Source organism: Rhinatrema bivittatum, chromosome 15 (assembly GCF_901001135.1).
Source record: "Rhinatrema bivittatum chromosome 15, aRhiBiv1.1, whole genome shotgun sequence".
Classification (NCBI taxonomy): Eukaryota; Metazoa; Chordata; class Amphibia; order Gymnophiona; family Rhinatrematidae; genus Rhinatrema; species Rhinatrema bivittatum.
Genome location: NC_042629.1, coordinates 29,632,154 through 29,658,886, shown reverse-complemented (window position 1 = coordinate 29,658,886; position 26,733 = coordinate 29,632,154). Strand labels below are relative to the sequence as shown.

The 26,733-nt window shown below is 43.3% G+C and overlaps 1 protein-coding gene across 8 annotated transcripts in view; it reads left to right on the top strand.

Moving 5' to 3' along the window:
• BCL9 (BCL9 transcription coactivator) overlaps nucleotides 1-26,733 on the top strand; it is a 214,689-nt gene that overhangs the window by 131,687 nt on the left and 56,269 nt on the right. For 5 of the 8 annotated variants that reach the window (XM_029578284.1, XM_029578281.1, XM_029578278.1 and 2 more), the window contains 3 exons: nucleotides 1,096-1,386; nucleotides 17,907-18,223; nucleotides 18,534-18,723. In XM_029578284.1, the coding sequence (XP_029434144.1) occupies nucleotides 1,151-1,386; nucleotides 17,907-18,223; nucleotides 18,534-18,723 (743 nt within the window). In that variant the 5' untranslated portion in view covers nucleotides 1,096-1,150. Of the gene's footprint in view, nucleotides 1-1,095; nucleotides 1,387-2,845; nucleotides 2,905-15,394; nucleotides 15,485-17,906; nucleotides 18,224-18,533; nucleotides 18,724-26,733 lie in introns of those variants that run through there. The other 3 variants (XM_029578286.1, XM_029578285.1, XM_029578283.1) reach the window with 3 other exon arrangements.

Below are 26,733 nucleotides of genomic sequence, written 5' to 3'. Positions count from 1 at the left end.
AGGTGATGGATTGGCTCCCTTTAAGAAGAAAGGCTAAACAGGTTAGGGCTCTTCAGCTTGGAAACTAGATGACTGAGAGGAGATATGATAGCATTTTATAAATCTCTGTGGAATAAGTTAATAGGGAATAGTTATTTACTCATGAATAATATTGAGATTAGGGGCACGTCATGAAACTGGTAGCAGAAATGAATTTGAATATTTTCAGTCAACTCACAATTAAGCTGTAGAATTTATTGGTAGAGGATATAGTCAAGGCTAATAATGTAGCCGAGTTTAAAAAAAAGCTTTGGACCAGTTTTTGGAAGATAAGCCTATTAGTTATTAACCAGATAGACTTGGGTGTCTCCACCTCTTACTTTTGGGAGTAAGTAATTTGAAATGTTGGGATCTGCCAGGTACTTTACTGTCCAAAACACGGAACTAGACTCGATGGAGCATTGAGCTGATCCAGCCACAGACTTTGCTTATGGCTTGGAATATTTGACTTTAGGCATGGTGTTATCTGAGGAGTGACTCCTTTACTGGAATATTACTTTATAAAAGTGCTTTTGACTTATGCAGGTGATAGTCCGCACATGGAAGATCTTTAGAAGGGAAGGTGTGAAACGTAAAAGACTGAAAACACTTTTTTTTTTAATCAGAAAACAATAACATAAGAGACCCAACCAAAAATGAGAGAGCAAGAATGGAATTGGCAATAGAATGGAAAATAAAATGAATGTTATAGTACAAAGAAAATAATCTGGAGAAACCTGGGTGATATTACTCAAATCCTGAAGACCTACAAGCAGCTCTGGTTTTCAGGGCAACAAAAATATAAAAATTAATATGGTTCATGATCAAATGTATGCAGATACCCAGAATGAGTATTCTAGAAGTATATCTTCAGAAATAAAGGTTAACAAATAAAAACAAAAATGTATATATTATCAGGTGATACCAGGGTATTCTGTCAACCAGATCTTTTTTTAGGTCCTGGAGAGAAGTGTCCAGCACTCATGCATTGCTGTGGGTTACCTGTCTGCTTGAATGTGACCTGGAAAAGTTTCCAATTCCTTTCCTCTTCTGGTCTCTTGCTGGGTCCCTGCGCAGTGTGCCCTGGAGATGAGCAAAGGTCCCTTGCCAGCGGGAGGCACCCGTCCGAAGAATGCTGGAACTGCAGGAGGGAAGAGCACAGTTCAGCAAGAGAGAAAGGAACAAGAAGGAAAAGGACAACACTGACAAAATCCCTGCACACAAAGCCCTCCGAAGCCAGCCAAAGTCCCCTAGCCCCTCAAAGAACCTGCCCAGCCCCTCTGCATCTCTGAGCAGCAACTCTGCAGCTCCGTCAATGCATTCCAGCAACCCCAAAGTGAGGAATTCACCATCAGCAAATACACAAAGGTAAGAAACAGCAGCAAAGGTCTCTATATGTTACTGTCAAGGAGGTATATGGGATGCTAAGGGAGAAGCAGTGTGCTTCGGCTACCCTGGGGAACATGATGCCTTGAAGAAATGCATGGTGGGGGAAGAAGTGGGGTGGCGCAGACAATTCTTGGTCCCGGAGACTGTGCTACTGTCATGATTGAGGGCATGACTGGGAGGCCATGGCATGCTGTCCTGGGGAATGTTGTTTTCAGAAGATATATGGGGTTGTTGAGAGCTCTCTGTCCTGACCCTGGGGTACTTACTGTTAGGAGCTGTGGTAGGCAGTGAGGGCTCATGGAAGAGATCTGGTGTGATTATAGCTTTGGAAGCTCCTACCGGGCTGAATATTGTGCCATATATTTCATACCTACTTTGGTGTGGTTTTGTTCATTTTTTGATGGACGTTAGACGCAGTGGCAGATCTGTACAGCAATATGGTAAGACTTTTGGATGGTGTCTTGCTGTCTTTTACTAATATGCAATTATGTCAATAGTAAAATATCAAAATATGTGTAAGTCTAGCGCAAGTAAGGAAAAGGATTGTGTGAAAGCATCTGGGGAAACCTCATATAGTGCCTTCAATGGGCTGCTGATGCCTTTCGGGCTAATGAAACTCCAACCCCACAGATGTGTATGTTGTACATGTTATAATTGGTTACCCCAGAGCGTGTGATGCTTTCATAGTTTGTAAAGCTATCACTAAAGTCAGGTGTAGATCCACCGAAGTGGATGTGCTGGTTTACAAAATCTTGTTTTACCAGACTGTTGCATGTGCTCACTGCTGTGGCGCCAAGATCATAGTTGGAATATTTTCATGCTGGCTGTGTATCAATCCCGACACTGCAGTGTTTCGAAAATTAATCCTTCGTCAGGGAATCACTAGTAAGCATGATGTCGGCACATAAATCTCGGCACTGTCATAAATACTTTATTTTTGATGGTCGATGCATCACGATGAAAACTCTTTGCACGGTGTGCGGTCTAGGTCTGCATCATCCGGTTGTTTTGACATTGTTGCATCATTGACCAGTGTCGGGATTGATACACAGCCAGCATGAAAATATTCCAACTATGATCTTGGTGTTGGAGTTTCATTAGCCGAAAGGCATCAGCAGCCCATTGAAGGCACTATATGAGGTTTTCCCAGACGCTTTCACACAATCCTTTTCCATACTTGCGCTAGACTTTCACATATTTTGATATTTTCCCAAGTGTCTAGCATTTTTGGATTTTTTTCTTGTGTATTTATATGATGTCAATAGTGGCATTACAATTTTTTTATGCCAGAAAATGTACTTTGCCTCTGTAAAAGTTTTACGATAAAAATCTTATACATTCTTTCAGTAACATTTTCTTAGAAATTGTACTATTCTGCCAATAATGTATTTCTCTTGAATTAAAATAATTTTCCTCCTTTGGTGTATTACGAAAGTAGAGAAGATTCGGCAGAGGTGGGATTTGATGTGGGGTGTAAACACGGCGTTATGTATTTAGGTATGACCCAATCATGTACTGTTCTTTGTACAGTTTGCTTGTCAGTGGCAATGCTTTTCTTCTGTACGTATATATACTACACTTCTTCCACCCTCTGTACGCGAGGTGTCCCCAGTCTGTGGGTCAAACCTGGCCTGTGGTGCTAATTTTTCTGGCCCCCCCCCCCCCAATGCATTTACTTTTTACCACTGCAACTGGTCCAAGAAGGGGAAGGTCGGTTTGGTTTTTTCCCTCCTGCGTGGAAGCAGCAGGAAGGCTGGCGGAGTTTCCCAGGCCATACCAGTGGGAGGAGAAGAGGACTGGATCCACAGTTACTGTTGGCGGGGAGGTCAGGCCCCACCAGAGGGAAGTGAGGCTAAGTAAAGATCCAGAAGATGTCCAGGTGGGAAAGATTGAAGGAGAGAGAGGGGATTAGTGAAATGGAGAAGGGATAAGAGTTGAAGGGTGTGGAGGGTTTGTAAGGCAGAAGTGAAGAGGTGAAGGGAGTGAATGAGAAGGAAGTAAAGAAAAGGAGGGAGTGAGTGGGAATGGGGTTGAGTGAAAATGGAGGGAAGGGAATGATTGAGAGGAGACTGAAAGGAGAGGGGGGAAGGGAGTGGAGTGAAGGAAAGGATGAAGAGGAAGGAAATTAGAGAGGAGATGTTGAGAGAGAAGGGAAAAGGGGGGAAGGGAGTGAATGAGAGGGGTGAGTATGGCGGGAAGGGTTGGGAAAGAGGAAGTGCCACCTACAACCCTCCCCCTACACACCTGCAAACTGCTGGGGGTGCTTCTGATATGTAAATAATATTACGGACACCTTGACCTTATGCCACAACCCTGGCGACCTTACTCTCTGTCCTCCCAACCCAATTTTAAATCATCAAAAGGGTCTGATACATCCCCCATCCCTTGCTTAGCAAACTCCATTGCGAATATCATGTACAAACACTGGCAGATTTTATCTTTACATGATGTGTTTAAAAATATGCCCTGTTTCACCTATAAGAGGAGATGGAATATTAAGGAACATGTAACTAAGGTGGCTTTATTAACACAATATGTATATGAGGAGTCAGGACTGTGTGAGAAGTGTTCACATGGTGTCGGCATACTAATAGACCAGGTTTGGATTTAGCCAGGTACAGGGGAGCTTTCTTAGCGTCCCGTCAGATGAATACAGAGCAAGTGGGTTATGCACCATTACCAGCAGATGGAGACAGAGCAAACTGACGTCATAGTATATATATCTCTGCTGACTGCCTGCTAGTATTCTCTGTCTCCAGCAGATGGTGGACATGCATCTCCTCACTGGGGATTGCTTTGATTTGAAAAGGAGAAATAAGGAAAATTAATTTGCCCTGCTCTCCTGCAGTGATACCAAATGGTCCCTCCCCCAATTTTAGAATTCCTGATGTGATTTCTGTAGTCTCTCAGAGGTGTGCCTTGGTCCGGTAGCTGGTTTTCAGCCAGCATGGAATTAGGTGTTTAACAGCTGAAAGGCAGCGGGTGCAGGAGCCGAACATGGTGGTGACAGTACATGCCCCCCCTCCCCCCACCGCAGCCAAGACAGTCTCTGTACTCAGTTGGGTAAGGCTGAGCCCAGGTAAGTTTAAAAAATAAATATAATTAAAAATACAGAGACTAGAAGGATGGTTTTTTTGTGTGGAGCTTCCTCCTCCTCTGTGCTCGGTACGCTATTCCAACGTTTGTCCGCTCTGTGGGAGGTCAAGGGACATTGGCAGCCTGGTAGGTTGAGCAGCCTCTGTAGGCTAGGCCCTGCTCTGAGGCTTTTTTTGCTGTGTGATGCATGGTAAGCCTCAACGATGTTTCACGTGCTTTCTTTAGGCTGCCCTCTACAGGATTGTCGGTTCGGTATGTGCATCTAGCTAGGTGTCCAGTTTTTGGATGCTTAGGTGGGCCTAGTAGTCTGTGTGTCCAAGTTAAGCAGCGCCATAAGAGGCCGTCTGCTTACCTGTGCGCTTAAGGTTTTACGGTGCCTATTCTAGGGACGCCTAAGTCTTGGATGCCTATGTGTGAGATGCCAAAGGGGTGGTTGCCTATGGTGGATGCCTAGAATTTTGGCCTATCCCAGGACCTTTTGTCCTGGTGGTGGGTAAATTCAGATCTGGAATGGGGGATCTCCTTTCAAAGTTGTCCAACCCGAATTGTCCTCACCACTGATGGTGAGAACCTCTGGGTTGGGGAGCTCATGTAGATGGACTCAAGCACTCTGGGCTTCTGGTCTGCCCAGGAACATCTTTGTCAAATCACTTTTCAGGGGCTCTGGATGATCAGGTACACACTATGGACTTTAAGAGATCAGCTGTCTAACAAAGTTGTCCTGATCCAAACTGACAACCAAGTAGCAATGTGGTATGTCAACAAGCAGGGAGGTTCAGGATCATACCTCCTCTGCCAGGAAGCAGTTCAGATGTGATCATGGGCCCTGTTCCAAGGAGTGGTACTCAGGGCTATGTACCTGGCTGGAATGGAGAATATGAAAACGCATAGACCAAGTCGTGCTTTCAGACCTCTGGAGAGGTCGCAAATCGGATCTTCCGCATCTGGGGAAGCCTGGATGTGGATCTCTTCACAGCTCCTTGGAACAGGAAAGTACCTTAGTTCTTCTCCCTGTACAGGACATGTGGCAAACCAACCTCGGATGCCTTCACCGGGCATTGGGGCGAGGGTATCCTCCAGCTCTACTGATAGCGAAGAGTCTCTTGAAGCTTCACGAAGACAAAAAGGGACTATGATCCTCATAGTTCTTACTGACTGAGACAGGTCTGATTTTCGCTCCTGCAAGAGCTGTCCATCCGGAAAACCAATCAATCTGGAGACTTCTTCAGATCTCATCACACAAGATCAAGGCAGGTTGCGGCATCCCAACCTCCAGGCCCTGTCGCTCACAGCCTGGATGTTGAGAGGTTAATATTGCAACTGCTTGATCTCTCAGAAGATGTCTCTGGTCCTGATGGCTTCTAGAAAAACTTTCACTAGGAAGTCCTATGGACTGAAATGGAGGAGGTTTTCCAGCTTGGAGAAGACTGCTGAGGGGGGGATATGATAGAGGTCTTTAAGATTATGAGAGATCTGGATAAGTTCTTGGAGGAGAAGTCCATTAACTGCCAAGTTTACTTAGGGAATAGCCACTACTATTAATTGCATCAGTAGCATTGGATCTTTTTGGTGTTTGGGTACTTGCCAGGTTCTTGTGGCCTGGTTTGGCCTCTGTTGGAAACAGGATGCTGGGCTTGATGGACCCTTGGTCTGACCCAGCATGGCAATTTCTTATGTTCTTACGTTCTTATTTGGTGTGAGCAGAAGGCCCTAGATGCTTTCTCTTGCTCCTCACAAAAACTGCTTGATTACCCTCTACACCTATCGGAAGCTGGCTTAAAGACCAACTCCGTTAAGAGTTCGAGTGCAATTGGCACATAGCATCATGGTGTAAATGGTACACCCATCTCTTTACAGCCTATAGTTGACTTTTCATGCTGTGTCTTGGGATCTCAACGTGGTGTTAGCTCAGCTGATAAAAGCTCCCTTTGAGCCGCTGCACTCCTGTGACCTGAAGTATTTGACCTGGAAGGTCATAGTTTTGATGGTGGTCACTTCAACGCGCAGGGTTAGTGAGCTCTAGGCTTTAGTGACGTATCCACCTTACATGACAGGGTAGTCTTAAGTATGCACCCTAAGTTCCTGCCAAAGGTGGTGATGGACTTCCATTTTAACCAGTCCATTGTCCTGTCAACATTCTTTTCCAGGCCCCATTCACACCAAGGCGAACAAGGTTTGGACTGCAAAAGAGCCATAGCCTTTTATCTGGAGCAGACAGAAGCCCTTAGTCAGTCCACCCAATTTTTTGTTTCTTTTGACAGGAATAAGTTGGGCATTGTAGTTGCCAAACAAATACTTTCTAATCGGCTAGCACACTGCATCTCCTTCTGTTATGCTAGGCAGGACTGCATCTTGGGAGCCATGTCAAGACTCACTCTGTTCAGGCCATGGCAGCGTCTGTGGCACACTTGCGAGCAGTTCCCATGGAGATCTGCAGAGCTATGATGTGGAGTTCTCTCCACACATTCACAACACATTACTGTCTGGATAGGGATGGCCAATGCGACGGTTTTTTTGGCCAGTCTGTCCTTCGGAACTTGTTTGAGGTGTAGAAGCCAACTCTGTTCCCGCCTAGGGCCCGTTCTTTGTATTCAGGCTGCCCCCTCCCCCCATTGCTAATAAAATCTGTTGTACCCATTGGCACCTAATTTAGGTGTTTTCTTTGTCCCCTTTTTCGTGGGGGGGCAGCCTATAGCTAGGGATTCACCCATGTGTGCCCCCCCCCCCACCTTACCGCTTTTTCTTGGAGAAAGCAGAGTTGCTTACTTATAATCGGTGTTATCCGAGGACAGCAGAATGTTAGTTCTCATGAAACCAGCCCACCACCACATGACATTGGGTTTCCACTATGTGAGTTTCTTCTCTTATTTTTTTATCCTTGAATTCTGTATTATAACACTGAAGAGGACCCCTGCATGGACGCATGGTATAATGCATGCTGAGGATGCCCAGTGAGGCTCAGTCAAAGTTCTAGAAACTTTGACACAAGTTTCCCATGCTGGGTTCCATCTGATGTCACTTATGTGTGAGGACTAACATTCTGCTGTCCTTGGAGAACACCTGTTACAGGTAAGCAACTCTGCTTTATCTATGCAAAACAAAACCTTGATGAGCCTGAAAAATTTTGGAACAAAGTGCTTTGGACTGATGAAACAAAGATAATGACCTCACTTAGATAATGTAACTTCCATTTCTTTAGGTTTTTTTTTCTGACAGCTGAAATTGCTAGCAGGAAGCATTTAGAGATTTTTTTTTTATATAGCTTGCCCCTGCTTTGTAAGAATGAACTATCATATCTTCATTTTCAAATGCTCAGACAGCTGCTTAAAGGAGCCTATGATGTTGAAAGTGGACAGAACAGCAATCACAACCTTTTAAAATCAGCAAATTGTAATTTTGCATTAAATTGCAGGAAGATGCCAGGTTTAACTGTCACTATCAGAAAATGGAGTACAGTGCAACAAATGATTTTCAGTGTTCAATTAGAATAGGTGTCGTATAAGTGGGGCTAGATTTTTTTTTGTTGTAGAAACTTGTTTAACTCTGTACCATATAAAAGGTGTCAGCTTTTATTCTCATAGAGATTCATTGATGCCTAGAATATGGCCAGAGGTGCCTAAACATTTGCATTTAACTGTATGTCTACAAAAAGGCTAAAATATTCCTGCAATTTAAAAAAAAAAAAGAAAAAAAAAGTTTGTATTGAAAATCTTTTATAAAAGTGAATGCATGTCCCAGCTACAAAAACACAAAGATAGACATATCGGATGATTAACATGTCCATTGGCAGCAACTTGTTTGAAGAAAAACTGAAAACAATGCACATTCCATGCCTGGTTATGACAGAATTAGTAAGCCAAAGAATGGGTTTCTCCAGAGGCAAATTTCAGAGGAGGACATATTATTGCCTAAATTGTATCCCTTGGTGGCCAAACAGAAGGAAAAGTTTAGGCTCCCAAGGGTAGACTGCATGTGATGTGTTCAGTAACCAAAGGAACCACTATTTATTTATTTATTTTTAATTTTTATATACCGATGTTCCTGTAAAGAATACATATCGCACCGGTTTACAAGGAACTGAACAGTCGCCTCCAGGGTGGAAATACATTAAATACTATGCACAGGTTAGGAAGATAGTCAATGTTGAAACAAGCCTTGGAGGCATATAGAGTATGACACTCCTGTGTGTGATATTAGGTGTTCTGTAACCTGTCTAATACTGTGCACATTGCTTCCTCCTATACCTATCAGGGACCTCCTATTTCTACACAATACGAATAGATCAGAAAAGACCTTGTGTTTCAGCCACGGAAGCAGGCTCTTATTTGTCAGATTTTGCAGAATTAGCATTTAGAAGAAATAAACAGTAACATAGAAACATAGATGTCTCTAAAGTCCTTGCTACTTAGCATCGGTTTATACTAAATAAAGCTCTGCATCATTAGTGGATTGAAACATGCCAGATCTTACCCTGCTTAGAGTGTTAATAAAAGTAACTAGATTTGTAGCCCCACCCAACTTTTGAAAATTACCTACCTCTAGAGCAGTCTCGTGCTAGAGATCTCTGGGACTGTATCCGAGGGAAAGAGCTTGCTTCCTTGTCCGAGGGACTGGCTGGGCTTAAGGAGGTGTCTCTCAGCTCTGGGGCTGTCTCTGGCTTTGTGACAAGTGGCCAGATATCAGGCAAGGCTTTCCTCTCTCCCCGTTTCACCAGACAGCCCCAATCATTTACCTCTTCTTCACAGGGAAGGGCAGGATTGATACCTTCACATCGTCAGCTGTTGACTGTCTTTTCTTGTTTGCTCTCCTCCAGCCCTCTCTTGCTTCCTCTTTTAACAGCCCATACATGCATATGTAAACAGCTCATCCATAGTGAAGAACGGGATGGACAGTGTCATTTCTTCACTCCAAAGTGCTGGCCCATCTTTCTCCATCAGGGAAGTCACTGCTTCTGCTGCATGCAATTCTGGAACGGGTCAGGTCACGACTTGACCAGCACTGCTTTGCCATGTCAGAGATTCTCTTCATTTCAAATTGATGACCCCTCTCTCCCTTTTGGGGAGGGAGGGGGGGTTGTCACTGCTAATTTCTAAATTGTCCTTGGATAGGATATTTTTCTGCTCTGGGGAATTAAGTTGTCTTTGAGTTTGACCTGGCTGTACTGAGGCCACTCACAGCTCTTAAGCAAGCAGACCGTATAAGCTGGGTAGCATTGTTGTCCTGATCAGTTCCTTATCTTGTTTTTCTCTACTGAGACTTACATGTCAGCATCCATATTTTAAGGGCTATGTCTCTCTGAGGTCAGTATTCATAGAAGGTAAAATTCATATTTAGTTGCATACAGTGATAGAACATCTAGTATCTCTCTTACATTTTCCCCTTTCTTAAACTGGATGAGCTGGCAAGGAAGCTTATCACTGCTTAAGCCTAGCTACCAGACTACTGAGCTGGCCTCAGCCTTCCTGACATGAACGCCCACCAATGATAACATAATGAGGTAATAATAGTCATCATACTGATAAAGAATAATAATAGTAGTATTGTAACGTGGAATAATGAATATAAACATAATAGCGGAAAGTAATAATGGGATAAAGGATAATTAATTGATAATAGTAATGGAGAATATAAAAGCCTAAGATAAATGCTGTAGTTCTCACACAGTGCACTTGTAAAAATATGAGGTAGTAACGTCAGTCTTAGACTTTAGGGTAGAGTATGTGTATGTGCACATTTCCTTTTCTTAGTCTGAAAGTAATGAAGTGTAATCACTGATTAATTATGTAACTCATATCCTTAATTACTTTCATAGCAATGTGTAAGTATGCTAAGCCAAGCTACGGTTCCAAACACTTGGGCGGTGTGAGGTCATGCAGTTGCATGGCCTTATAATGAGCGTTTTCCCTCATACATCTGATTAGGGCCATTACTATTCTAAAGAGAAAAATAGAGAATATCAAGTGAATAACTGATATTGTGGCTAGGCCAGGTAAGGCATAAGTCAGAACATAATTGGTTTGCTTAATATATCTTCATCTCTGGAATCATAATTGTAGTCTGTGATTTTTGCTATGACCTAGTCCACAGACAGTTAAACAGTGGAAGAGTTTTTATAATCTAAAAGATATAACAGTTTTCCTCAAAGTTGATTTCATGGCCCTGAAACACATACAGGATCTGTACCTCTGTGGGAACTGAGTTTGGTTCTTGTTAGTATAAGGTCACCCCTCCATACAGTAACTATAGAGGTACCCTTCGCTCAGGCAAAGACCGTGGAGTCAGTTCAACTGCTTACACAGCATCGAAGCAAAAAACAGCATCATTCCCTGGAGCTGATCATACCTGCATCAAAGAAACAACATTCAAAGTGAGGTGCATCTGCAGAGGTACCATCGAAGCGTCCCTCTTTGGCACCAATAGTGCACAGAACAGCACCACATGGTGCATTACCTCATCCAAAGCATGATTCATTGAAGCACCATAAGACTGATGCATCAACGTACAGTGTATCAGTGCACCTAACTCACAATGCATACCAACACTCTCAATTCAAGCTGTTATGATGCATCATATATCCACAGTGATGCTTACTCCACACGATGCACTCTATGCAAGCCACTTTGCACTCAACATATGTTTTGTTCCACAGTATACCTGGGCAATCCTGCTTGCAAGCAGTGAAACATGACAAATAGTCCTCTAGAATACCCAAGCATTCCAAGTCCTTCACTTTCCTTCCTGGGTCCCAGCAGGGTTGCGTACACAGCACTTTACTACTCATCTAAGAAGGAGTCAGGTTACTCTTACCTCTTCAAATAATAGCACTAACGTCCCCTAGATTGGTAGTGGAAGGTCCATGCTTCGAAAGAGTGGATCCTGTCTATTCAATAGTTCCTCTTGCCTTGAATAGACCACCTATTACAACACAAGAACCTGTCTTAGTGTCGGAAGAGGATGTCCCCCCTCCACCTACCCCAGGCCAGAGGACACAGTAGTCATATGACCAAATTGCAGGACTTGAGGAGTTTCTTTACCTCTTGCTTGAAAGAGTAAATGGAACACTCCAGCTTGCTTCAGCTCTCGCTTCGACAGTTCCACAGTCAAGAGTCTCAAGGTCACCTCTGGGTGTCGTCTTTTCAGAACCCCAAATTATGAGCTCTTCATCAACACTCAATTGCAGCAGAGTCTAGTTGATTGGAGTCAATAGGTCAGATCTCTCCTGAGATCTCAACCAGAGGAACTTCTTTCCCCTTCTTTATTGGCGTTCTGGTTAAGTGAGCCTGTACCACCCTGGCTTCATATGAAGAATCCACTAGAATACTGTCTGATTCTCTGCCAGATCTCCCAATTACTCCTCTCAGGAAGATCTTGCCTACTTTAAATTTGCTGAAAAGTTAGGAGCATAAATAACAAAAAAGAGGACAATATTGAAGTTCATTGGTAAATGTTATTGTCCAGAAGGTAGCCAGCAGTCGTAGCCTTGCCCTTTGGCTACTGCTGAATGTGTACTATACCATTTTTAATGCTATTTTTATTTTATATTTTTATTTTTCACCTTCGTGATCAATTAGTACATTCAGCTTATTACACACAAAAGACGAGCCAACTGTCACATCCAACACAAGGTTTCTTGTTTTTTTTCTTGTGGTCAGTGCAATATCCATGATCATACGGTCCAAGGACCAGAATTTAACTTGCCTCATCGGAAGCCATTTAGATTTTCCAACATCTCTCCTATATTTCAGAAGGCATGATCTATGCCTTGTGGTCCCCTGTATGTCTGTATAGATATATATCCTCACCACCTCAGAATAGCTGTTTCCAAACAATCTTTATCCAACTGGTTACCTGATTGTATTCATCACTGCTATGACTTAGCAGGACTTCAACTTACAGATTCAGTTAAAGCTATTCAGGTAAGAACTATGACTTCTTGTGTTGATCGTCTAGGAGATGTACCCATTGAATATCTGCAAGGCTATGAATTCTTCAGTCCACACATTCATGTCCCATTACTGACTTCATAACATCTCAAAGACTGACAGATTTGGGCAAGTAGTTTTGCACAATTGGTTCTTGCTATAGTTCACGCTCCATGGTGGAGTCTAAATTGCTAAGTAAATGCTCTGCTGCAGTTTGGAACTCCTCACATGTAATGTCTAATTCAGTCTGCTTATTGACGGAAAAAGCAAGCTTGCTTCACTTAATTGGTGTTGGCCATAGATGATAGGATGAATTAGCCAAAGAATACCCGCTCACCCCTCTGGAGAGTCAATTACATAGCTAGGTTCAGTTCTATTGCTGACTGAGGAGACTCGCAAGACAGTGCCTGCATAGGAATTCCTATTCACATGCTCAGTAGAGTTCAAAGCTCTACAGCTTGGAAAGAAGTCTGTTCAGTATGACCGGATGATGTCACCCACATGTTATGGAAAACATATATATATATTTTATTTTTTATTTTTTTATGTTGACCTTTGTTTCTATGCAAGTTAACAATTTGGAAAGCAACATTGTGTATTGTTGGGATCATCAGAACTGCAAACTATGCTCTATTCTGAACCAATCTGAAGCAAACTTGGGATCTCCCCCTCCCCCCCCCCCCCCCCCCCCCCCCCCAAACTTTCAGTGGACAAACCACCTTACTGATTTTCAAGCAAATTGGTATAGTGGTTGTGCTGCTGCAACATGTGGACGGAGAAACAAAACAATTATTGACAATAGATATTTTTGCAGTGATGCACATGCCCAAAAAATAAGTTAGGAAAATTTCAGACTGGTACAGGCCAAATGCTACCATACTCTGTTTTGAAATGCACAGGTTACAGAAGTTGCAGCTTTCTTTTATAGGACTGATGTTTTACTTTTTTGCCCATGAGATTGCAACTTTCAAACTGCATATTCTGCTCAGCTTTATTTCATCTACTCTTTGTTTAGTGTGCTGGGATAAAGTTCTTGAATATCTGAGATTTTAATGCAGTGGTAGACGGGATCCCTAGTGGGCAGGAGAGGAAGTCACAAATGGGAGGCCCAGCAGGTTCATTGTCCAAGACTGGTGCAAGCTTTCTAAATAGTTACCACTTTTCTCCCCCTATCCACAGCCTTCCCACGCGATTTTTCATTTATTTATTTATTTAGAAGCTAGATTACAGCCCCCAAACCCAGGAGTTGTCAGTAGTGGTACTCAGCCAGTATACACCCACAGTCCCTGAGTAGCACCTCCTCCCTGTAAGCTTCCTGTTTGGAAAGGAAACCTGCTGTAAAGAAGAGAACTGTGCTTACATGCTGACTGAGTGCTGCTGCTGATAGTGGTCAGGCATGAAACCACCTGGTGCAGCAACACAGCTTTTAAGGACGTTCTGGCCTGACTGAAGTGGCAGGAGGACAGAGAAGAAGCCAGATAGAGAGTAGGGAGAGAGGCCAAGGAGAGGGAGAAGGGAGATGTGCACAGAGGAGTAAAGGGGAGAATATGGAGAACAAAAAGGGAAGGCTGCTGAGTAGGAGTACCTGCCAGTTTTGTGGTGGGGAGGAGCTGCCACAGCCTTGCACCGGTGCAGGGATTGAATAGCAGGTAGTGTCAGTGCGGGAAAGAGAAACCAGCCCTGCCCTGATGAGTAAGGAAGAGAAATACATGTAGACCTGAGAGCGAGGAAGATGATAGGGAAATCTGCAGAAGGGGAGGAAAAGTCTAGGCCTGAACAAGCAGAGAAATACTCAGGGAAGGGAAAGAAACAAGGAGGGGAATGAGCTGCTCTTTTATTTTTGTAAACCAAATTTACAGGCCGTTCCTTTCAAAGTCCCTTATTTCACTGAACTGAAGCAAGCGCAGTCTACCTATTGTGTAACTAAAATGGAATTACTTTTCATCCCTTTGATTGCAGTGGGTAGTAAAAGTGTGCTATAATGTTTCCTGATGGTGGAGTTAGTTACAATTGCTGTGTTTATCCTGCATTCTAAAAAAGAGAATATTTGAGATAACCATGTCTGTGTGATCCCCTTCCAACTTTTGTGCTTGGTGTCCTAGCCACACTAAATTTTCAGTATGGTAGGAAGTCCCAGGGGGTGCTCATATATGTCCAGATGTGTGCCTGTTCCAGAAAGTGGGCTCCACTAGTAGTGTTTGAAACTTCTTGTTTGTTTTTGGTGGTGGACTAAGATCACTAGGCGACTGGAGTTTTTGGAGAAGAAGATCCTTTGGGTTTCTACGTTGTGTACCAGAATTTGCCTTTTCCTTTTCCCACTTGTAGGATGGCCAGGCTGTAGGGAAGCCTGTCTATGGCAGCTTTTTCCCTACGCGTAATATGATGGCCATCTTGGGGTGAGGCATGTGACTGACTGTTTGCCCATCAGTGAGATAACCATGCTCTTTGAGGGTGGGGCATGGAGAGGGATACTGTGACTGACCGACTTGTTCTTTTCCCACCAGCCTTGTGGCACTACTCTGTACTTTGTGACTATAGCTGTTTGCTCACCTGTTGGATGGCAGTAGGCTCCCTTGGTGCTGTGTGGCTGGTTGCCCTTTGCCCACCTGTGGAATGGCAGTGCCAGGATCTTTGACAACCTGTTTATTTACTTTGAGTAGATCTTGGTGTTATCTCAGTGTACATAGAAACAGAAGCCTCTGTTGACAGAGGCCACAGCAGCAGTGGGTTCTCATGTGATTGGGCCAGTGCCTGGATCTGCAGACTGTATAGTCAGTACAACATGGATCAGAGACGGGGAAACGTTGCTTATGGGTATTCAGCATACAAAAGGTAAAAAAAAAATAAAAGTTGACAATTTACATCTCTAAAACCTGATATTGCACATTTTGTTTCTGCTGCTTTCCTTTCCTGTGCACACCCCCACTCCCCTCCAGTTATCTAATTGTGCATCTTACTCTTTTGTGCAGACCTAAAAAGGCCATCGTTGTCTAGCAGAGGCCACTTTGGGTATATGACCTGCGCTATTACAAGTGGTGATTCTGGTGCTGTCTGGGCAAGTGAGTTGAAGCAGGGTACAAATGAGCACTGCTGTGTGAGGATGTGTCCCATGGTGGGATTCTTAGCTCCTATTAGTTGTGCGTATATAGTTGGAGTGGTTGTATGCGCAAATCTGCAAATTTTGAAACTCCCTGGGATCTTGCAGTAACATTGGGATTTTTGTTTGGCTCTGCAGCGAGTTTGGTGAGGAGTATATGGTTGGTTTGTTTTGAGGATGGGCTATCCTGAAGTTTTTTTCAAATGTCTTCTCTTTGCATCCAAAAATTATTGATCAGTGATGTGCCTACCTCCAATCTATAAGCTGTTCACTACCGCAGATGCAGATAGAATATATAATCATATTGACTCTAATAGCAGCTTGATAACAGAAAAATAACAAAAGAGGAGCATGTGTGCCATAACTGTAGACGTTTTTGTTTTATGTCTAATTTTATGTTCTTATGTTTGTTTTTTATGTAAATGATTTGTGAATGTTCAGTCTGTAACCCACCTAGAACTGTGGATAGAGTGGGATACAAGTTTTTAAATAGTGCGCCTCCAAGGCAGTGCTTGGAGGGGAGAGAAGAAATCCAAGGTGGCAACCCCATGCTTTGGAGGGTGCCGTATGGCCATGGTTCCTCTGCTACCAGTACCCTTTCTCTTTGAGTGTTGGCAGACAAGGGGTTGTGATCATGGCAGCGGAGACATTAGGGACGGTTTCCCTTTTGAAAATATGGCTTGTGCATGCGACGCAAATACGTTTTTGAACCTGTATATCATGCACCTGGATGAAAGCAGGCGCAAAGTACTTGTGTGAAAGTATGCACAGAGACTTCAAAAAGAAATCTCTACATATACTTTTATCTCTTCTCCCCTAACCTAATACCACCCCAACATTCGTGTTCCTGGAGCCTTAGGGGAGCGGTGAATAAGAAATTGAAATAAGTATGGATAAAATCTTGATTATGGACCCTGTTGAATGTTGGGAATTAACCTTCTTTGCCATGTCCGATTGCCATTTTCCCCTGTGCAGAGTGAGTGTGTATAGAAAAAGTTTTGTGTTGGGGGTGTCAGCCACTCTTCTGTGCACTCTATAGTGCTTTATAATGCCAAGAGACAGCTTTGTGCTTGCTGTTTTGAAAGAGAAACCTATAAAGCAAAGCTAAGCAGTGACTCCTCTTGTCAAGATATAGTGATCATCCTTTGAACCACTTATACTGGCGACTGCAAAGGGAGGAAATGCAACGCGGAGCATCTGATGGAACTGTAATTGCTGTTTTTCCATGTCTGTGATGAGAGTAACATGATGGAGAAAGTCGTGCATGTCAAGGAGACAGAGATCTCTGATTTGTTGATACCTTTATCAGGTTGGCCCTGGGTATCTGATTGCTAGTGAATGCTGGAAGCAGCATCTGGATTTCAGACCTAGTTATGGATTTGCTACATTTTTCCTGAATGCCCAAGTGAGCTGATGACTGGAGGGTACTTGTAAGGATAATGAATACAGAACAGAGCTGACTCTTGTGTACATAATTTAGACATGCTGTGTGATTTTTTTTTCTCTGCTGCTGTTTTTCCATCTGTAATTGGGGAATCATGATGTTTCATCTGCCATTTCTTCTTGGGAGGGGTAAGGTGATCAGGGTGTACAAATTGTGGCTGCATGTATGCTCATGACTTAGGATAGAAACACAGCAAATCTGAAAGTTTTTGCTGAACTCTATAGACAAAGTTGATTGGAGAAGCTGGGCCCTTATGGAGTTTGGAGTTTGTTTATGAAGTAGTATTACAGAGGGCAGTTTTCAAAGGGAAATTATGCACAATTATGCTTTGTGTGCAGGTAGAATTTTGTCTGAAAAGTATGTGTGTAAAATTAAAAATGCAATGTGTGTGTGTACACCATTTCTCTGACCTAAACACATCTCTGGGAACTCTGCCTCTTAATGCGTCTAAAGGATGTGTGTTGTGGAGTAACCACACAATTTTTTTTTTTTTTTTTTTAAATTTTTTCCTTTTCACTTCCCCCTCAGGGCTGGGATCTAACACCTTGAGCCGCCTTCACAACTATCCTGGTTTTTCCCCTGGTTTTGATTTTGGTTTTCTTTATATTCCCCTTTTATCTCAGCAGCCAGGGACCCAAAAATTAGCTCCCTAGACTACCAATAATGTGGATGCTGAGCATGGCGGCGAGTTGTCGCCAGTGAGCAATGGCAGACACTCTCTCTCAAGGCTCTGTGAACCCTCCCTTGTGGAATTCCCAGCCCCTGCAGGTTTAGGGAGAATAAAACCTAACTCCTCTACGTATCAGTGCATATCACTTGCCACTGCACCAGGCCCCATGGAGCATTTTCTTGACCATCTGTCAGAGTAGTTCCACTAAGGAGTCTTTGGATTATATAGTAAGCATGGACCAGTCAATTTGTGTTTTGCTCTGTTTTTCAGCAGTCCAAAATCTAAGCAGGAGGTGATGGTCCGACCTCCCACCGTGATGTCCCCATCCAGTAATCCCCAGCTGGACTCCAAATTCTCCAATCAAGGGAAGCAGGGAGGCTCTACCAGCCAATCGCAACCCTCTCCTTGTGAGCCCAAGAGCGGCAACCACACTCCTAAAGTGCTGCCGGGTCCTGCCAGCAGTATGGGACTGAAGAATGGCGCTGGGAACGGGGTGAAAGGCAAGGGCAAAAGGGAGCGGAGCGTTTCTGTGGACTCCTTCGATCAAAGAGACATGGGGACACCCAGCACAGATTCTGAAATCAAAGGTATTGGGTATGGGGAGTATAGTGCATAATGTTAACATATGGATATTTATTGTAAAAATGCTTTGCAATGCCCTGTATCCTGTCACCCACAACCAGTATGCTTGCTGTGAGACCCACTTCTGTCACTAATGCTTGCTTGCTGCCTTAGGAGTGTGAGTTTTCCTTTGTTACAAGTATGTGTGAAAGTTAGGCCTTGCATGTGTGTCATGTGGGGTTTGGAGGACAGCCTTTGCCTATCATGGGCATTCTACTTAGACAGACTAATGTATTGCCCCCACCACCCCCCTCCCTCTCTCTTGCTCCTACCTAGACTGTAACTCTGCGGACACCGTTTTATCACAGGATTCCCAGCATACATCTCTCTCCATGACTCCATCCAATGCCTCTGCACCCCGGTCTTCCACGCCTTCTCTTGGGCCAATGCTGATGCCTGACACGGCAGCTGCACAAAAGGCTTCATCCAAAGTAGTTTATGTTTTTTCCACTGAAATGGCCAATAAGTAAGTAACTAGTTAATCTTCCCCTTTTCTGCACTTGTAGTATGTTGCTTAACTCCATGCCTTCACCAGTAGCAAAGAGCTGACAGACCAGAGACACTGAAGGCAGAAAATCTGATGCCTTTGCAATTGCTTTCATGCTACTGCCTGATAAAGCTAGCCCAGCCGCTCTCTATGGCTGATGCTGAAACTTAGCATGTTGCAGTCTTGCACTGGCTAATGTTAGTGATTTTCTATGCATTTGTAATCTGGGGTTGTGCAGTTTCCTGATTCAGTGTCTCTGAAGTTCTGGCTTCACACTTCTCTACGTTTAGAAATGTTTTGGATCTAGCAGCACCAGTCCTGCCAGTCTTGGGTCAGTATATGTTGAGTTTTTGCTTAACCAGTAGATTTGTAAGTGGTACAGACTTTGACTCCTGAAGGATGCAGAAAGAAAATGTGGGGCTGACAATTTATATTGTCTGTAACTTCAAATTTGCTCCTCTGCACATAAGCTTTTCATTTTGAGTTAAAATACAGATTGCTGTGTTGAATAGGATGGAAACATTTGCAGTTGTGCATTTGCTTGGTTTAGTATTTGGTTTTCTTTCAGAATTAGCAAATACTGTCCCATGTAAAAGTCTTCACACCAAAGTAGGAGTTAGTTTCACTGATCTACACAATATATACACTTTCATTGTGAAAGAACAATTAATATTCTAAAAGTAAATAACAAAAATGTCTAGATTGTATGCGTGCACACCTTTTGTTATAGCAAGTGCAAGTTACTTCCTGCTCAATTGTCTTAAGACCCATAATTTAAATAGTCCGCCTCTAATTCAAATACTTTGGATGAAGAATCAAGCTGTTTGTTATAGGAAGTGAATTTCAAGTGGGTTGAATAGGCGCTAATGAATCCCCCTAATCAGCCTCTTCGGTTCCAGCATCACAGAGCCCTAATGATGCACACATCAGGGGAAGGCGAAGAAGCATCGGCATTGGTCTCCATCAATGCACAATGCTGGGAGAGGGGACATTTTGGGGGCAGAGCATCTGTGCTCCAGCATCAAGAACATTGGTGTCCTTGCAGACAGATATCCAGCTGATTCTGGAATCCTTACTGGTGCCCAGCAGAACAGCATTGATACTATTTCCAGAAGGGGAACTGACATGGGGTACCACCACATCATTGGTGATTTCCAGCTCATCAGGGGAGGAAACGTTCCTGAGACATAAGAGCTAGTCAGGGTCTAGAGCCTAACAGAGAAGTGCTCCTCTCTCTGGATGAGATCCAGATCCACACCCCTGACCTACCAGTCTGGCTCGTAATATTCCTGGCAGTATGGCTATGAATATGAAAACTCCTCTGATCTAGAGGGGTTAAAAAGCCTTCCATCACACTGCCCCCAGCCCTCTGCACAAAAGAAAAAATTCTCTTCCAGAGGCGTTCTTCTTTGCCAGTTTTATCCAAAGAACGGCGGATGTCATTCCATTTATTTTGCAGAAGGGACTCTTGGTGGTACCAGGTAGCAAGATACATAGCTCATCTGAGTGTAGTGAAGAGAACGCAATTCTCAGTTGCCTTCATTGTGAAACTCTATGCCTGAGCAGTTCAGGATTTGGGGCATGCAATCAAGATCCTTAACAGGCAAAGGGTTGTTTGGTTCATAGCCATTTTAATTCCTAAGACACTGCATGCCAGCATCTTCAGATATGGGGCCTCAAGTCACAAGCAGAATGTCTTTTGAAATGTTTGGTAGCCTTTTGTTAGCGATCGTTGATTGTGTATTATGTATGCTTTTTGTAAATTACTTTTAGTTTTGGAATGTGCAATTAATAAATACTTTTAGATAAATAAAGGAGTCCAGAGCAGAGATGCTGGACATTCTGCAATTCATGGCAGTCCCAGGCCATGAAATCCTTCTGGAGGTACAGATGAGAATGTGGGAATGTGTTCTCCCTCCCTTAGCTCCAGTGAACAAGAAGGCAGGTGAGATATATTGTGTCCAGAAGGCTCTAGGATTCAAGAAGCAACAGCTGCCTTACCAATTGAATCCTTTCTCAAGAAAGCCAAGAGATCTAGAATCAGGACAGGATTCTTATATCCTGGATTCCCTTGGGAGGAAGGCTTTTCAGGGAGCTATGCTACATGCCCTCATAGCATGCTGTTGGCTTTTCATGAGCCAATATATGCTTGAAATTCTGAAGAAAGTGAAAGAAGCAGCATGACGACTTTGAAGCTCTGATGAAACAAGGGCAGTGGTGTGGAAAACACATGCATGGTCTAGTTGACCTTTGTTTTTGAGATGCCTTTCCAGATGCCAACACCCACTACAGTGGGTGTTGGCTTCTGGAAAGGGGCTTAAGATGTCCCACTGGATGTCTAGAAAAGGCTCATAAATGTAGCTTGCAATGGAGAGAATCCCTTTAGAGATGAGGTCGAGGAAGCGGTGGTTCCCTATTCTGGTGGCTGATCCATTACATTCTGGCCAGGGATATACCCTTCCAAATTCCTCCAGTATGAATTGTTCTAACTATGGATGTGTTCAGCCTGTGATGGTAAGAAGGGCTGTGCACACAGGGCCTTGGGTCAACTCAGGGGAAGCTTCATTAAATAAACTTCCTAGAGCTAAGGGCAGTTTGAATGCTTTCAGAGATTAGTTAGCTAATAAAATTACCTTTGTCCAAATGGACAATCATTTGGTGGTGATCTACTTTAACGAACAGGGTCATACCTCCCATGTTACACTGTCCAGGTTTTGGATTGGGCCATCTCTCAGGGGATGGTTATCAGAGCCATATATCTGGCAGGCAAGGAAACTGTCCTAGCAGACAAGCTATATCTGATCCTGGAACCCTATGAATGGTCTCTGCATGGAGGGGCAAACCAGATATTCTAGATCTGTTTGAATCTCCTGTGAACAAAAAGGTCCAGCTCTTCTGCTTCAGAAAGAGGACTCAAGGCAATCTAATGTTAGACTTCTTTTGCTGTAAATTGGGGCCTGGGTCTACTGTACGTGTATTATCCAGTTACTCTCTTCGCAAAGATGTTGAAACCTGAGAGACCAGAACCAGCAGGTCTTGAACTGCTGATTGTGGAAGCTGCAGGCTGGGAGAGCTGGAGAAGCAGTATTTCTATCCTCCAGGTATTAGGGGGTGAGAGACCCAGAAAAGTTTCATTGGCCCAAAAGGAGACCCACCCTTTATAGCATACCTGTTTAAACCCCTAGCCGGTAGAGTCTGCCAGCACAACAAACTCTTTATTCACTGGAATGGATCTGGAAGGGCTGCTCTGAATCGGTTTGAGCTGTGTTGGATCTCACTCCTTGCTTGCTTGATAAAGAAGCACTCTTGAATACTTTCCTTTCTCCTGCATATTGTAAGAAAGGAACTCATGTTATGCTTGATGTTTCTTTAAAGCTGTTTGTGAACTGTGCCTGTTGTGCTTATGCCCTGATCAGACTCTGACACTGTGATTCTCATAGCACCTGTTTGGATTGAGACCGATTTCGTTTCTACTCCTGATGTCCAATCAGGCTGGGGAATTCCCCAGCTCTCATCACTCAAGATTGGGGGCTGTTGTGCCATCCCAGCATTGGCCCCCACAGCCTGCATGTTGAGGGGACAGTTCTAGAGTCTTTGAATCTTTTAGAGGATTTCTTGTGTTCTGGCTTCCAGGAAGGATTCCACAAGGAAATCCTATGGCTCAAAGTGGAGGTAGTTTGCCTTTTTGGTGTGAGGGAAAAGCTCTAGATATTTTCTTCCGTCTGGCAGACAGCCTGCTTGATTGCTGCCTTCATCTTTCAGTTAGGTCTTAAGACCAACTCATAATTCATGGCACTTACCACCACCATGTGGAAGGTAGACCCATCTCTACACGGCCTTTAGTTGTTTGTTTCATGCGGGGCTTACTTCCCTTGAAGCCTCCCATCAAGACTCTTGCTCTGTCATGGAATTTCAGTGTGGTATTGACCCAGCTGATGAAAACTCCGTTTGTGCATATAGACTTCTACAAGCTGAAATACCTGATTTGGAAGATCATGTTTTGGGGGGCAATCACTTTGCCCCACAGAGACAGTGAGCCTTAGTGACTTATCCATCGTATACTAATTTTTTTTTTTTTTTTTTACAGTAAAGTGCTTCTGCACATGCATTCTTCGATCCTGCCTAAAGTAGTATTGGACTTGCACCTTAACAAGTCAATTGCCCTTCCAACATTTTTTCCCAATCCAGATGTCCACAAAGATGAACAAATGCTGCACAATTTTGACTGCAAGAGAACTTTGCCTTTTGTGAACTGAAGTCCTTATAAATTCCACCCAGCATTTGTTTCTTTTGACACAAACAAATCCGGAATTGCTATTGCCAAACACAGTCTATCAAATTGGCTAGCAGAATGAATCTCCTGTTTTTGGTGAGTTATGTCAAAGTTCACAATGTCTGGGCCATGGCAGTGTTAGTGGCCCACCTAAGACTGGCTTCCAGGAAGGAGATCTGCAGTGCTGCACTATGGAGTTCTAGCCACACAGTCATATTGCACTATTGTTTGACCAGTCTTTCCTGAGGAGTGTTTTTGATGTGTAGAACCCCAACTCCATCTCTCATAGGGGCTTGTTATTTTGATTCCAGGCTACCCCTATAAACAAATATATAAAATATATATATAATAGAACTGCTTGTTGCCATCAAAACAATTTTGCCTGTTTTTGTGTTGAGGACTGCCATCCTGCTTGCTTTTTGAGAAAGTAGAGCTGCTTACCTATAACAGGTGTTTTCTGAGGACAGCAGGATGGCAGTCCTTGCAAAACCTCCCCTCAGATTTGGTTCCTCTTAAGTTTAAGAGAAAACTATAGATTGAAGAGGACCACTGTGTAACATAGTAAAGATGGCAGATAAAGACCAAATGGTCCATCCAGTCTGCCCAGCAAGTTGCTCAGGATAGTAACTGCGGCTCAATGCAGCTAAGCCCCGTGCCTTCTAGTAAGGGAGTAGTAATAGCTGCTCTGTGCAGATTACTCCCTTGCTTTCTTTTTTCACTTTCAGCATCTAGTATTTAGGGATCCACATTGTCTATCCCATGCCCTTTTGATGTAATTTACCGTTTTCATCCTTAGCACCTCTTCTGGGAGGGCATTCCAGGCATCCCCACCCTTTCCGTGAAGAAATATTTTGTGATGTTGGTTCTGAGTCGCCCCGCCTGGAGTTTCATTTTGTTACTTCTAGTTTTATTGTTTTCTTTCCAACAGAAAAAGCTTGAAGTTAAGGCATCAATACCTTTTAGGTATCTGTAGGTCTGTATCATATCTCCCCTACACCAAGGTATATATATTTAGATCCTTCAGCCTCTCCTCATAAGTCTTCTGATACAGACCCCACACCATTTTGGTCACCTTTCTGTGGACAGTTTCCATCCTGTCTCCTTCTCTTTTGAGATTTGGTCTCCAGTACTGAATACCGTACTCCAGGTGAGACCTTACCAAAGAAACATAAGAAAATGCTATACTGGGTCAGACTAAGGGTCCATCAAGCCCAGCATCCTGTTTCCAACAGTGGCCAATCCAGGCCATAAGAACCTGGCAAGTACCCAAAAACTAAGTCTATTCCATGTAACCATTGCTAATGGCAGTGGCTATTCTCTACGTGAACTTAATAGCAGGTAATGGACTTCTCCTCCAAGACTTTGTACAAGGGTTTTATCACCTCTTTTATTTTTACTTGTTGCATCCCAGCAGCCTTCTGGCTTTAGCTATTGCCTTATCACATTACTTTGCTAACTTCAGATCACCAGACACTATTACCCCAAAGTCCCTCTCTTGGTCTGTGCATATCAGCCTCTCTTCTCCCCCCCCCCCCCCCCCCCCAAATCGCATACAGTTTTCGGATTGCAACATCCAAGATGCATGGACTCCGAACGTCCTGGCATTGAATCCCAGCTGCTATATCTGACACTGTTCAAGATTTCTTAAATCACTTTTCATTTTCTCTACTCCTTCAGGCATATCCACTATTGCAGATCTTAGTATCATCTGCAAAAAAGACAAACTTTACCTTCTGTCCCTTCTACAATGTCGCTCATGAAGATATTGAACAGAGTCTGTCCCAAAACAGATCCTTGAGGCACTCCACTTCAAACTGTTCTCTCCTCAGAGTAGGATCCATTTACCATTACTGTCTCCTGTTAATCAACCAGTTTGTAATCTATACCAGTCCCAAGCTTCTCATTTTATTCATGAGCCTCCTATGTGGGACCACATCAAAAGCTTTGCTGAAATCCAAGTAAATCACATCTAACGCTTTTTCTTGATGTAGTCAGATTTGTCTGACAGAATCTTCCCCTGGTGAATTCATGCTGCCTACAGACCAGCAACCCACCGGATTAGTGATAGTTCACTATTCTTTCCTTCAACAGAGCCTTCATCAATTTTCCCATCATCAAGGTGAAGCTGACCCGACCTATGGTTTCCAGCTTCCTCTCTGCTACCACTCTTGTGAAGCGGAACCACAACCATGCTTCAGTCCTACGGCACCACTCCCCTTTCCAGGGATCTATTGAACAGGTCTTTCAGCAGATCTGCTAGCACATTTCTGAGCTCCTTTAGTTTCCTGGGATGTATCTCATCCAGCCCCATGGCCTTGTCCATGTTCAGTTTTCCTAACTCCTCCCATATATTCTTTTCTATAAACGGGGTTGCATCAACCCTACTCCCATCCATGGTCTTGTCAACCAGCAACAATCATTCTCCAGGGTCATCTTTAGTGAACACCAAACTGAAGTATTTGTTTAATATTTCTGCTATTTCTTTGTCTTTCTCTACACATTGCTCTGTCACCTTTCAATTTCACTAAACCACTTTGGGCCTTCTTCCTTTCTCTTATATATTTGAACAATGTTTTGTCACCTCTCTTTACGTCTTTGGTAGTCCTTTCTTCCACTTGACCTTTTGATTTCCTGATTTCTTTCTTCTCCTTCAGCTTCACCAGGTATTTTTCCCTGTGCTCCTCTGTTTGGGATCCTTTGTACTTTTCAAATGCTGTTCTTTTACCTTTTATTTTTTCAGCCAAATCCTTTGAGAACCAGATTGGTTTCTTTCTCCTTTTACTTTTGCTTATATTTTGAACATATAGATTTGTTGCCCTTTTAATTTGGCACACTGTTGTTCCACTTCACCCATTTCCTCCCAATCTTCTGGTTCATCCTCCAGGTACGTCCCCATTTGGACAAAGTCTTTATTTTTGAAGTTCAGAGCCTGGATCTTCTTGTGACTTCTCTTTCTTGACTGCAGTATTGAACCATACAATCTGATGATCACTTGTACTTAGGTGAGCCCCTACCAAAATATTAGAGACACTATCCCTATTTGTGAGCACTAGGTCCTTCCCTCATGGATTCCAATACCATTTGTTGGAGCAGAGCTCCTTGAAGAGCATCCACTATCTCTCTTCTTGCAGGTTCAACAGTAGGAGTACTCTAAACCACATTCGGTAGATTAAAATCTCCAACAAGCATCACTTCTCTATTCTTTCCCTCCTATTTGGATGTCTTTCACCAGATCTCTGTCCAGTCCTTCTGTTTGAGTCGGAGGCCTGTAAATCACACCAGTGTAAATGGAAGCTCCATCTTCTTTTTCTAAGACAACCCATAATGCTTCTTCATTATCCCATGTCCCTTGCATTTCAATTGCTTGAATATTGTTCTTGACATAAAGAGCTAATCTTCCCCCTTTTTTGCCCTCTCTGTCTTTCCTTAACAAGTTAAAAGCTGAGATGGTTGTATCCCATTCATGAGACTCTGTGAACCATATTTCTGTAATAGCAACAATGTCCAAGTCCGCCTCCATTACAGCCTGCAGGTTTGGAATTTTATTGCCCAGACTACGAACATTTGTAGTCATAGCTTTCCAACTTTTCTCCCTTGGTGTGCTGCTCTTCTAGTCATCTTTTCTGATCCTTTAAGTATGGAATATTGTTGATTTATTCTGTTACTTCTTGTATTGCTTGGGGGTTACATTCCAATTTTGTTGTTCACCTTCTACA